At 51.8% G+C, this 12,610-nt stretch overlaps 1 protein-coding gene across 2 annotated transcripts in view; it reads right to left on the bottom strand.

Moving 5' to 3' along the window:
- PRICKLE2 (prickle planar cell polarity protein 2) overlaps positions 1-12,269 on the bottom strand; it is a 108,926-nt gene extending 96,657 nt beyond the window's left edge. The window contains exons 1-2 of one of the 2 annotated variants that reach the window (XM_072876082.1): positions 12,156-12,269; positions 11,724-11,809 (exon numbers count right to left, since the gene is read on the bottom strand). In XM_072876082.1, the coding sequence (XP_072732183.1) occupies positions 11,724-11,809; positions 12,156-12,197 (128 nt within the window). In that variant the 5' untranslated portion in view covers positions 12,198-12,269. Of the gene's footprint in view, positions 1-11,723; positions 11,810-11,980; positions 12,105-12,155 lie in introns of those variants that run through there. The other variant, XM_072876084.1, reaches the window with a different exon arrangement.
- Between the last annotated feature and the right edge of the window lie 341 nt (positions 12,270-12,610).

Here is a 12,610-nt window from a genome sequence, read left to right as displayed (position 1 = left end):
GTAACACCAGGCTGAGCATTAATCAACACAACATGCGCTTCATCCAACTTCAGCAACCACTACCAATATTTAAGTTTTATATTATGTGCTAGGATTATTTTTATATATATGCCACCCTGTGTCTTTTTATATACACACTCACACCCATATATAAGCAAACACACAGAGAGTATTTCATTTCTGCAAAATATCATTTAAGCACAGGGATTTTTTTCCCTTCAGGCAGCCCCGAGCAGCAGCCTCCCAGCGCAGCGATGCCGGCTGCCCTCTGCCGTACACGGAGACAAATGCTTCTTTGTTTAAAGGGAAGATTTACTATTTGCTAAAATACTTATAACTTTACTTCGGACAAAATATTGATTAAAATCACATTTAATCATTTTGAGCGCAACATGCAATACTAATGCCACAAGATTTCTCCTGTCAGACTGAAAGATTCATGGCTCCTAGAGGGTGCATCAGCAGAAAGTAAACAGTCCGGGCTGGAACTACACAGTACAGTGTGAAAATGTTTTATTTATACCTTTGAAACTAGCAAAAGGAAATCAGAACAAACAATATAGCTTTATTATTCAGGCATTTATCAGATCGCCTTCACACTTCAGCAGATCACACATCTATTAGAGGTACAAGCTGAAACTATCACATGGCAACATGAAATCATTTTTCTTTTGCAAAGCAGCATTGTTCCTGCTACTGGAAGGAAAGATAATACTAAAACATATTCAAATATATGTATTTGAAGGCTCTACATCTTGTAATAAACTATGCACTTGATATTAAAAATCCGAGCTACACTGCACAAACCCGACTTCAGAATATTAACTTTTATTGTCTTCTCACGTCCCAGCTCTCCTCAAATCTGACATTTAAAGGGGCTGCGTTTCCAGCACATGGCCTTTATGGCACCGAACACAGATTTAATATGGCATAGGCGCAGCTCTGTGATGAGCGCTGCCATTTGTTTGGCAGGTGAGAAGAGAAAGGGAATCAGCCTTGTCCCTGCTCCACTGTTGCTTCTTCAAATGTGTAATCTTAAGCAAAAGCCTGACTTCTGTAGCATTGTGGGTTTTGCAAAAACACAGATCAAATCATCTGCAAAGAGTCAGGGCAGGTTACGAGACAACAAGCCCAGCAGCATCTCTGCAAAGGGGTCCACGTCCACCCAAGGCAGACAGGTCAAAGACCGACCAGGTCTTCCCCCACGGAGCAAACCCTGCCACGACGAGCACCCGACGGCGTGGGGAGGACGGAGCAGCGCCGCGTGGTACGCAAACATCAAAATCCCAGTTATTGGCATCACAATGTATTTTTTCCCCTCTGCTTCGCGCTCCCACAGAAGGAGATGTCTTTTTATAACCTGTCTCTGTGCGACACCTCGGCTCTGCAAGCGGGGCCCATCTGCTCCGCAAAGCTACGCGGGCACACCTCCACACTGCCCTCGGAGGGTGGGAGGGGGTCGGTGGGGTCGGAGCACCCACGGGTGCAGTCTCCAGTGATGCCCAGGCCCCCGGGTGCTTCCACGCAGCTGCCCCGTCCCTGTCGGTCCACGAGCTGGTTGCCGACCAGCACGGCCACACCGGCACAACTGGTTCCCCATCCCTTCCAGTGACTCACTACAAAACCTCTCGATTTCCAGCATTTGTATTCGCTTCACGGCTTGGATTTCCTAGAGGAGGCAGCACCCAGGAAAACAAGCCTCCTCTTACGCCCTCCTGTAAAGGTGTCCACATGAAGCCAATCAAAAATATTCCAGTTTATTTTTTTAAATGAAGTCTTTTACCAGCATTTTTTCACAACAAAATGTTGGGGTTTTTTTATAACTTTTCATCTTGCTATTCTCAGGGATTCTTGTCCTAGATTACCCATCTTGGTTGAAGGCCAAGCATCACTAGCTGAGCCAGAGGGAATATAAAAGCATCTTTCTAAGACGCTATAGAAAGGAAGAAGAATTGGACCCTGGGAGCCAATTCACTTTCATGCCTTGGGTATTTAAGGATCAAACACGCATTTGTGAGCTGACACAAGGTAAAAAGGTGGCTTTGAGACTTTACAGCATCTAAAGAAGCCTCTGAAAGCATCTTTTCACCAACTAGAGTGCAAGAGAAAACCAGGAGCAGCGATGCATCCCGGAGTGCGGCTGCGAAGCCCCTGGGGACAGCCCGTGGCGGGGACAGCCCGTGGCGGGGACAGCCCGTGGCGGGGACAGCCCGTGGCGGGGACAGCCCGTGGCGGGGACAGCCCGGCTCACCGGCCACTGCTGGTGGCACCACAGGCGCGGAGCACTTGCAACCGCTGCTCCGCTTGCAAAGCAAACAGCTGAAGGCAAGGAAACAGGAACCACCCAAGACACGCTGGGGAGGTTTCCTATGGTTACCGCTGCCATGGAAATACTTTTTGTTGGCTTGATCTAAATAATATCTGGCTCCTCGGCCGCAGTACGCTTCCCGCAAGGTTGGGCTGGATCCTCAGACCTGCACCCTGCTACCGGGGTGCGACCGCATCGAGCACCGGCCGCCTCCGAGCTGGCGCAGGAGCATCTCACACCCAAGCTGCTCGGGGCTTTCCTCCCGGCTCCCCCAGGGCCCGTGGCTTGGTTTCAAGGAGAAGAGGAGGAGGAGGAAAGAAAGTGGAGGGGGGAAAAAGACATCTTTTACTAATTGCTCACAGCTGTGGCCAAGCAGCTCCCATTTCGGCTGCCAGGAGCTGCAGCCAGCAGGGAGCACGCTGGGGTGAGCGTTCCTGCTCTCCCCGATGGGCTCCAGAGCGAGAGAAACCCCTCGCAGGGAGAGGGACTCTCCTCCACCCATCCCCAGGCTCTGTGCAGGGATTTCAATAATTATATTTATATGCTCCCCTTATCAGCGAGAGCAGCCATTATGTCTTTTATCACCGCGGCGGCAGCATCTGCACGAGGGCAATTGATAGGGGATGAAATATTTGCTGCGATGGCTGAGTACAAAGTGCCTCCCTCCGCGGTAAGAATAATAATTGTAATACTTAGCTCTCGAAGTGTTAAGCTCTGGCATCAGGGCCCTGCAGAGAGCAAAGAGCCACACACAGGGGAAGAAACAGCCTCTCCAGCAGCAGAGGGGAGCACCCTGAATTTTATATATGCCTCTGGGCCCTAGCATCGGTGACCCTGAGAAAGGCTCTGACCATCGGCCACCTCGGGGCTGCACTGATGCATGCCCGGAGCCCAGGAGGACACGACAGCGCACGAGAAAAAGGCTCTTTACAGCCATGCTCGTGAGGCTTACCCCGAAATTAGTTTTCCTCGCATCAGACAATTCTGCTAATGTTACAAATTCCTCCGACGTTAGATAGTGACCGCAGAGATGCTGCGCACGCAGGGAAGAGTCCCCAGCCCGGCTTTCCCCCGCCACGACTGGGAGATAATTCATAGGAGAAAAAAAGCAAATATCCAAATGAGCATCACGAATTGCAAAACCATCTGCCAAAGGTCTCAGCTGATACTATCGGCCATCCTTAAGCTCGGTGATAGACTTACAAGCCAGACAATGAAAACGCAATTGATTATTTGAAGAGTGACTCACTGGTGTAATAAGGATGGATTACTGGGCGGGGGGCGGGAGGGGGGGGGAACTGTCTTTGAAAAAAAAAAATAAAAGACTGCAGATTGACTTTTTAAAGGCAAACAGAAAGGGAACAAAACCCAAGAAAAACTCTTGAAAGCACTGAACAGCCCTCCAGAGCGGAGAACAACAAAGAGGAGGGCAGTGCTCGGCAGGCGTCAGCCGAATAGCTGCACCCTGGCCCCCTCCAGCTGAGAATCTCAGGTACCAGCCTTTACCCACCCAGTTCGGCTTTTTTTCCAAAGTAGCGGCCAGGAGCTTCTTCTCTCATGCCGCACCACGCTCATGACAAAGGCCTGTTGCAAACTCTCTACGAAAGGGGTAGTTTTCCCTCCCCACAGAACAGATGGGGCCAAACACCCCAGCCGGGCGATCGCAGCCGCAGGCAGCGCTGCTGGGGCTCCGGGGGGTCGGTGGGACGCATCCTGTGGGAAAACGGACTCTGCACGCTCCTGTGGGACCAGCAGGGAGGACCGAGAGGGCTGCGGCTGCGGCAGGGCAGCAAAACCCAGTATGCGATGGGGATGCCAAGGGCAGGGATGACAGCCCGGCTTGGCATGCCACTGGACCGATGAGACCCTTCATCCCCCACCTCCTCCCTCTCCCCCTCTCCTTGCACCGGCTCAGCAGAGGGTTCAACGACTGATTTAACCCACTACCCTGGGCCTGGAGCAATGCACGAGGAGCGCAGGACCTTCTGCATCCAGCAGCGCTGAGCTGTTAAATCAGTTCACCCCACCCCACTAAATCACACCCCACACAGTACCCAAATCCATAACCACAGCCTCCAGCACTGACAGCTGTTTGCTTGAAGGACGTCCCCACTGCAAGCTATCCCATCCCGCTTCCGAGTTTTGCATGTCTGTCGTGGGCAATTCCATCCCAAAAGGCTCCAGTGCACAGCAGCAGAGCCCCATGGCCGAGGAGCCGGGAAAGTGCTCGTGGCCGTTGTTCTGCTTTCACGATGGCAAACCCCACTCGCTCACACCAGGCAGGTAACATTTCACTCTTTGCATACCAAGAAGCAGCTGTAGTCATTTTTCCAAAAACTTAGTGCAAAAAAAAAAAGCCACCAACTTTAAAAAAAATATTTGTTTAGTCAAGGAGTAAAATATCAGGTAAAGTTAGAATTCAGTGTTTGTCTGCTCTGCCCCCTCCGTCATCAGTGTCATTCACAATCACTCCAGAAACAGAATAAACCCCCCTAACCAGCCCAAAACCCACAACAGCTTATTAGTGGTTTTTCACCCCATTCATAAAACTAGAATTGCACAAGGCTGCTTCAAAACAGACAGAAAACGTACCCAGGCTGCACTTTCTCTAGGAGAAATTCTGCTTTTTTGGCTTTTTCCAGCAGCTCAGCTGCGATGGAGCGGGGCAGAGCCCGGCAGCAGAGCAACTCCAGCTACAGCAGCTGCAGACTAGGGCTCTGTGTTCAGCTGAAATTTAATCAAGAAGTGTCTCAAACTCCTTTGAGTTCTTGCAATACAATCCTGAGTGGCTTGTAAAGGACTTCAAACAGGCTCCCCGGGCTTGCCCGGATACAAGTACATACCTCACCTGCTCTTTTGTACATTGCATACAAAAAATTAAAGAATTTATTTTAGGCATTTTGCCAGGGACAACACTGCCTCCAATATTGTAATGCTCTGTTAAAGTGGATATCGTGTCTCCCAGCCAACACAAACAGGATACCTTATCAGTCTCGGCTGTTTTAAGTGCTGTTTCAGCAGCAGGGCATGAAGACGTGGAAGGGACAAGCCAAAAAATTGGTTGGGAGTCCCTTAAATGCAACTGTGCACTCAACACTTCATATAAAGGCGGATTGTTCCAGGGCAGGACAAAGCTGAAAACCTCATGGGGATCCCTACCCTCAAACCCACCCAAACTCACACCCTGCTGGCCCGGCTGCCCCTCGGCAGAGACACGGTGGGAACGGTGGCAGCAGCAGGAGCCATCACTTGCTACCCTGCTCTTTCCCTACTGCCACAGGGGTTGAAAACTCAAAGAAAAAGTAGACCCTGATTTTTCAAACACTTACACAAGTGCTTAATCTCACAGGTGTAAGTGAATAGGACAGATGAAGTCATTTATGCCCAGCAAAGTGCATGTTCCAGCATCCTCCCGAGCTGAGCTTCTGTGCACCCAGCAGCCGCCTATCCCAAAGCACCCTGGGCACAGAGGCTGAGAGACACTGACTTTGTCAGTGAGCAACCTGGCAGGGAATGACGACTTCCTTCTGAACTGCTTGTGACCAAAAAAAAAAAAAAATTAAAAAGCTAACAATACCAATCCATTTGTGAAAGGCTTTAAAATAAGCAGACAAAACCAACCTTTGATTTTTTTGCATCCCCTCCACCAGGACAACAGCATCCTCGGGAGACAGGTGACTCCTGCCCACCCCTGGGGACAGGCACAGGTCCCCCGGGGACAGCAGCCTGCTTGTCCCCTCTGTGGTCCCTCAGGGACTCACCTCCGGAGCAGCAGGATGGACCGCACTGGGATGCACCGCACCGGCCAAGTTTTGCCTATTGCAGCAGGTTCCCCATTGCAAAAAGAAAAACTTGATAAAACCCACTGGGCCCAGTGCAGTTCACCACAGCAGCGATGCAAGCATAAGCCCATTCAAGATAAGGTATTGCTATTCTCACATCTCCAAAGCCTTTCAAATAAACATGCAAGGGAGTGTGGAAGATCTGAATCCTAAAGGAGAGAGAGGCACAAAGCATGTTATTCATGAAAGGGAAAAGCTGGGCGCGTGTGTGTGAAAGATACATAACCTACAAAAAATGCTGAACACATATGGAAGTAATAATCTGTACTTTTTTTTTTTTTTGAAAGTAGAAACAAATGCTTCAGAATTCAGCATTATTTGTTCACGTGCTGTGTTACAAATATTATTGTTTCTGCTCTCTGGATGAGGCACTAGGCATCAGACCTGAGACCCAAACGCACCCCGGGACGCGTACGCGTGCCTGCTGGGACGTCCCTGCTGCGGGCAGGGCCAGCACCAGGCGAACGCAGGTTGAGGCTGCAAGCACACAGAGTTTCTCCTTGCACGGACAGTCCCGTCTGCTGCTCACCACACACGAGCAGATAATGTCCAGAGCACTGGGAACTGGACAAACACACGAAGAAAATAAACATCCACTGCCACTAGCAACTCCATGCCTACAGTCAACAAGGCAGAGATGGGAGTTGCAAAGAGACCTACCCACCATCACCCAGCAGCCTCAAATATCTCTGGGCTTCTGGTCAACCACCTCATTTACCAGGTCACCATCTCACAACACACATCTCCTCTTTTTCCTCGTCCATCAGCTTAGCCTTGCCCATAGGTTTTTGTGATCCAGTGGTCAGTCGCAACCCTTTGGGCTGCTCCTGTATCATCGGGGATCTCCAGGTGGTCTCTCCTGGGAAGCTGGGAAGTTTGTTCTTGCAGATGTTCCCAGATCTGACGAGGCCAGATATGATCAGACTTCTGCGAGACCGGCCACAGTAGATTATGGTGAGATGCTGAGTTATGGAAGCAAATAAACGCTCGAAACAATTGCATGCACCAAAACTTCACTAGTTAATATGGAATATTACTGAATATTAAGTCAACAGTCACATAAATACTGGAAGGTAAGGGCCAGGCATTACATGCTGCACACAGACTGCTGCTATTAAGACCATGAAGTGTGATAGGGATGCATGAAGAGAAGCAGATCTCTTCCCCACCAAAACGTGATTTCGAGGGACAAAGATTACACAGCATATGCAAGAAAAAAAGAGACTCCAGGAAAAGATGTAAAACACAATCTCACACTGAAACGAAAAACCCAGTAAGCCAGTCCTTGTCTTTATGTCATGTTTATTACTGTTATTTAAATGCTTCTGCAAACGAGAAGAATAACTATGGCAACAAAGACTTCTCCAAAGGTTTTCAGACACTATTTTTAAAATTATCTTATCTGTCACAGCATCTGAACGCCTTCCCTCTGAAATCAGCTGCACGCCACTGCCTCTGCAGGCTTTGCAAACCAGGTGGTACATCCCCTCTCCTCAAAGCAGAGCTCAAACGCAGTCTTGAGATTTAGGTGTCCTGCATCTATGGTTTAGCTGGTATTTTTGGAGCAGAAGGTAGAGAGCGGGGAACAGCAAGGTCTGTTGAACTGCAAGAGTATCGTTTTTTGCAAGGCTTTCTCAAGGAGCAAACAAACCATGCCTCTGTGTGCTAAACACATGCCAATCTCCCAACTCGAAGGATCCGCTATTTTAAATACAGTACTAAGGCTGTAATTTTACTTCGCCCAGAGTAAATCCGAAATTAGTTCTTCACAGTAGGCTTAACAGCAGCAAAAGCCACTCGCTCCCTTCCTGGAGCTGCCAACCATTTGTCACCTTTCAGGTTTGCATATTCACACTAATTGCACCAGGACTAGGTTATAAATGCCCTTCCCTTCCCTCCTCCCGGACCACCTCCCTCGCAGGCTTTTCTCTGCAAGACATTATGCAAAAGACACTCCTAATGGCCATTCATTCACCAAACTCCAGTGACAGCTTTATTTAATGCCAAAGCTTGTTAACAAGCTGAATGGCACACAGTTTAATGTAATGCAGATCTGATTAGAAAACAGCAACCGGGCTCCTAAGGAGTTAGGAGATTTTTATTGAATTTGATTTCACTTTTTCCACACAAAGCCACCTTTCAAGTATCGACCTGTATTAATGAGGATTTTGTTATATACACCCAATTTCCATCCTCCAGACCGCAGCCCACACAGATGAACTTTTCAGTCCTTACGTACTTTACTGACAACCTACCATAAAAGAAAGTGATGCAATTAGAGGAAGGAGTCATTTTTCTGTTCAGGCTATGAGAAATCGGGGGTTATACCGGTCATAGTTTGATAGCCGCGTCCTCGCAGACTTTACACCCAAGGATGATGGAATTCAATCTTCAGCCTTTTCAGACAAACCACTTACTTTCTCCTCTTTGGGGCTAAATGATTTAAACCTGAAAATTGAATTTCTGCCTTACAACAAGAGGCAGAGGTCTGTGGCACGCAGGAGGTCTGAGAGCGTCGAGGGGTAAGACGCAGGCAGTGGGCTCCAGTTTAACTGTGTCTGTAACACGGGGTGTTTTCAATTCCTGACTTCCACCAAAAGAGTCAACACTTTTACAGGATAATTCACCCACTACCTTGAATTTCAGATTATAATTTCAGAGCAAAATTAAGAAGATTCAAAAACAAACTCTAAAACCAGTGACATTTTTTAATTACTTAGCAATCCCCTTTCATCTTCTTTTTGCACATCACCTACAGTACAGAGACCGGTTTTATTCTGAAAAGAAAACAGTTCTGCAGAATACAACTGATTTTTGAGTGGTTTCCCTGGCTCAGGAAGTATGCATTTGCTTCCAGGAATTATAAATTCAACCAACACTCAAAGCCATCTCCCCATCTGAGAAAAGTGGCTTTTAGGGGAACGTTCGGGCACAGAAATCTTTGGCGTCTAAAAAAGCAATTTGCCTGCTCAATGGAGTAGCTGCACAGATCACACCTAAAATCACAGGTAACTAGAAAATGCACAGTCCTGCATAATTACGTATATGACAATGCCTGTATCAGCAATGGTTTCAGTGCCTGTAAGCTTATAAATTCTTTTCCTTCTCCCTAAAGCATATCACCAGTTCCCATCTTTGAAGCAAAAAAGTTCCATTTACATTTATCAGCAAAACTCTGCTATTAAAGGATTATAAAAAGGCTTACAAATCTCTAGTGGTTAATTGATCCGGGTTTGTATCCTCAATCTGAGGATTTCCGTCCAAACCCTTGTTTTCTTCCAATCTCCCTCTGCACATTAACATGTTGGTGAGCATCCCCAGCAGGAGCTGGCTGCAGAGGGCATGGGCTCCTGAGCGTATTTTCAACCTACAAAACTACTATTAATAATTTGCCTGCTTACACGTCCCTGGCATTAATAGACCACTGGCTGCTAAAAAATGAACGTGCTTCCTCTCGATTGTGTTCTGGCAAGTAGGTTGCTTTTATTTAATTGCCTAATTACTCTTATATCAAGGCAATTAAACGTGAATGTGTGTGCAGGAGCGCTCTCAGCTTGTCCAGTCCCTGGTGTAAGGTAACTTGGTGTAAGGTCTAACTTGGCATTGCTTGCCCGCACACCGGAGCGCACCAGGTGCAATGCCCCTGGGGGCTGACCCCCACCCCTACCCCCAGGGCCCCATCCTTCTCCTGCCCTGGGGGAGGTAACCCCTTCCTTCCTGAGAAAAGGCTGCTGGCACCATCCATGTGGTTTTAGCTAAAATCCTTGCCAGTGTCCAGGGTCCCTCAGAAAAGGGCAGCCAGGAGACAGCTACGGGTGGCCCTGGCAGGCTGGAGCCTCCTGCTCCACCTCCTCCTGCACGCAGGGTTTTGCGGGATCCGGCGCAAGGGGCACAGCGTGCCGGTGCGGAGGGCACAGCCTGAACAGAGCCGCGACACCACCTCTCACCTGACGCTCCCCAAGAAGCTGCGTGCCTCTTCTGCTGGGCCACTGGGCCTTCGATGGGATGCTATCAAAATTCACCTAATTTTTCAAAAGCCGCTAGACAGTGCGCCCTCTGACATAACAAAACTCAAACCACAGCACCTCGTAAGTCCTTGGAGCAGAGGAGAAATAGCTTTGCTGACCACCTCTCTTCTTCTTATCCTACAGTTGAAAGTTCCCCTTGACACTTTTAAGCATCACGAAGCGCCTCTGTGACAGCACCTGCTACCTCAAACTTCAGCTGCAAGGAAACCTGGGACAGCTCGGGAAAGCATTTATAAGCCCTGAAAAGAAGATAACTCAGGGGTGACCTTATAAATCTTTATTAATGCACACGTGGCAGATTCAGATTATGGGGAGGGTGTCAGGAGACCACAGCTCCTGCAGCCCAAGAGAAGGAGACACCTTCACCTTCTGAAGGTCTGAGGTAGGACATGGTGCACTCGGATGTGCCACCGGCCCCTGCGGAGGACCAGGCTGGAGGACCATGGCGAGCCCCACCTGCCACCACGCATCGCTCTGGGCAGGCCTCGGCCCACGGACCCCGTCCCACCACACCTCGGAGCAAATGCCACCGGGAACGATTATTTGCCAGGCTGAAGCTTATGATACAACTCTGTGTGAATAAACCAATCCCCCTCCTCGCTCTGAACCCATGCTTTAATCTGCTGAGACGCAGCTCCAAGAAGCAGGGCAGAAGCCAGGAGGAGCACCAAGCATGGCAGATGCTGGAGAAAAGGGTATAGCCTATAAAATAAGGTTAAAAGGTCGCCAAGGGCTCCCTGGCCTACTGAGTCCGTGCACCAGCTCCCAGAGCCCACAGCCCAGATTTAATATCGCCAAGTCCCAGATCACCCATGAGCAGGAACTCATTTCTAGACAGCACAACGTGGGGAGGGGAGAAGGGCTGATCCAGCACGAGGCCAGGGCTCGCTGTGCCTCATAGGCGCCAGCACTGTCCGTTTTATAAAGAGACACAACAGCAATAGCCAAAAAATACTTGTTCATTCTTACACACGCCCCATCCATTTTAATAGCTAAATCCCTGCTTGGCATCGCTGAGAGGGGATAAACCCATCGTGGGGTCACAGGGGGAGGCAGGAGTTTCACGCAGCGGTTTGGTGCAAACCCCCCAGACCCCCTTCTGCCCCGATCCCCCTCTTCCCAGCCCATCCCAGCCTGCCCAGGCTGTCCCCGCCGGACGAGGGCAACTTCAGCCCCTGGCACGACCCAGGGCAGCAGGACGAGCCCCTGACCGCAGCGGGGAGCGGACCGGCTGCGAGGTGGTAATTAGCAAACCAGTTACCCCAGTCCCAGGTCTGGATCCCGCGCGGCACAGACACACCTGGGCGCTGCTCGGCGAGGCTGAAAAACCCACCCGTGTCTCGAGAACCACCAGCCAGGGTGGGCGACGCTTTCAGACCAACGCAAGCGCTCCCCAAAAAAGCCCCATCTGCACCCTGAACACGCACAGAGCTGGGAGGGAGCCACAAAACCCTGCGAAGAGGGAGACCCATCGGGGTCCCACTGCCCTCGGGGTGACGGGGCGATGGGACGGGGCTGGGGGACGGGGGTCTCGCCGGGCCTTACCTCCACTTGTGCAGGGCGAAGCCGGGGCACTGGTCCCCGCAGGTGGTGCAGGGCTGGCCCCGCTCCGGCTCCCCCGACGCCGTCAGCTGCAACAAACCGCAGAGGTCAGCCCCAGCCCCCCAGCTGCGGGACAGGGGGGTGCCTGGGGCACCGGGGCACGCCCGGGGGAAAGGGGGAACCTGTGGGGAAAGGGGGTGCCCGCACGGCTGGGAGAAGGGCCGGGGAGGGAGCACGGCGGGGCTGGAGGGGGGACGCACCGCAGGAAGGGCGCCTGGGGGCAGCGGGGGGACACGCGCACCGCGCCCGGGGCGCAGCCGGGCGGCGGGACGGAGCCACGGGCTGGAGCGGAGCGGGGCGGGGGGCGCGCACCCCGCCGGGACGGGCCGGGCCGGGGCGGGACGGGGGGCGAAGGGAGACCCCCCCGGCACTCACCGACCGGCCGGAGAGCCGCTTGCGGGAGCCGCGGCCGAACATGGCAGCGCCGCGCTCCGCGGAGCCGAGCGCAGCCCAGCCCGAGTGCGCGGCAGCGGCCGCCCCGGCCCGGCCCGCCCCCGGCGGCCGCCCCTCCGCCGCGCCGCGCTCCCGCCCCTCACCCCGCCCCTCGGCCCGGCAGGCACCGCCCCGGGAGAGCCCGGCCGCCCCCCCGCCCCGGCTCGCCGCGGGCCGGCGGCTCCTGCCGCCCAGCCGCACCGCAGCGCCTGCTGCCATCACTCCGCTCCAGAGTTAACGACCCTCCCCGGGCCCTTCCCGGCACCGGCTGTTGTCCCGCCGCACTCGGGAGCACGGCGCTCGGCCAGCCGTGCCCGGCAGTGCGGTGCACTCGTAACTCTCTGGAGCATGAGCGTTCATAAAAAACCTGAGCTCCAAAAGAGCAGAGATGGGATTCT

The sequence above is a fragment of the Ciconia boyciana genome, chromosome 11 (assembly GCF_034638445.1).
Source record: "Ciconia boyciana chromosome 11, ASM3463844v1, whole genome shotgun sequence".
Taxonomy (NCBI): Eukaryota; Metazoa; Chordata; class Aves; order Ciconiiformes; family Ciconiidae; genus Ciconia; species Ciconia boyciana.
This window is presented reverse-complemented; position numbering and strand designations above follow the sequence as displayed.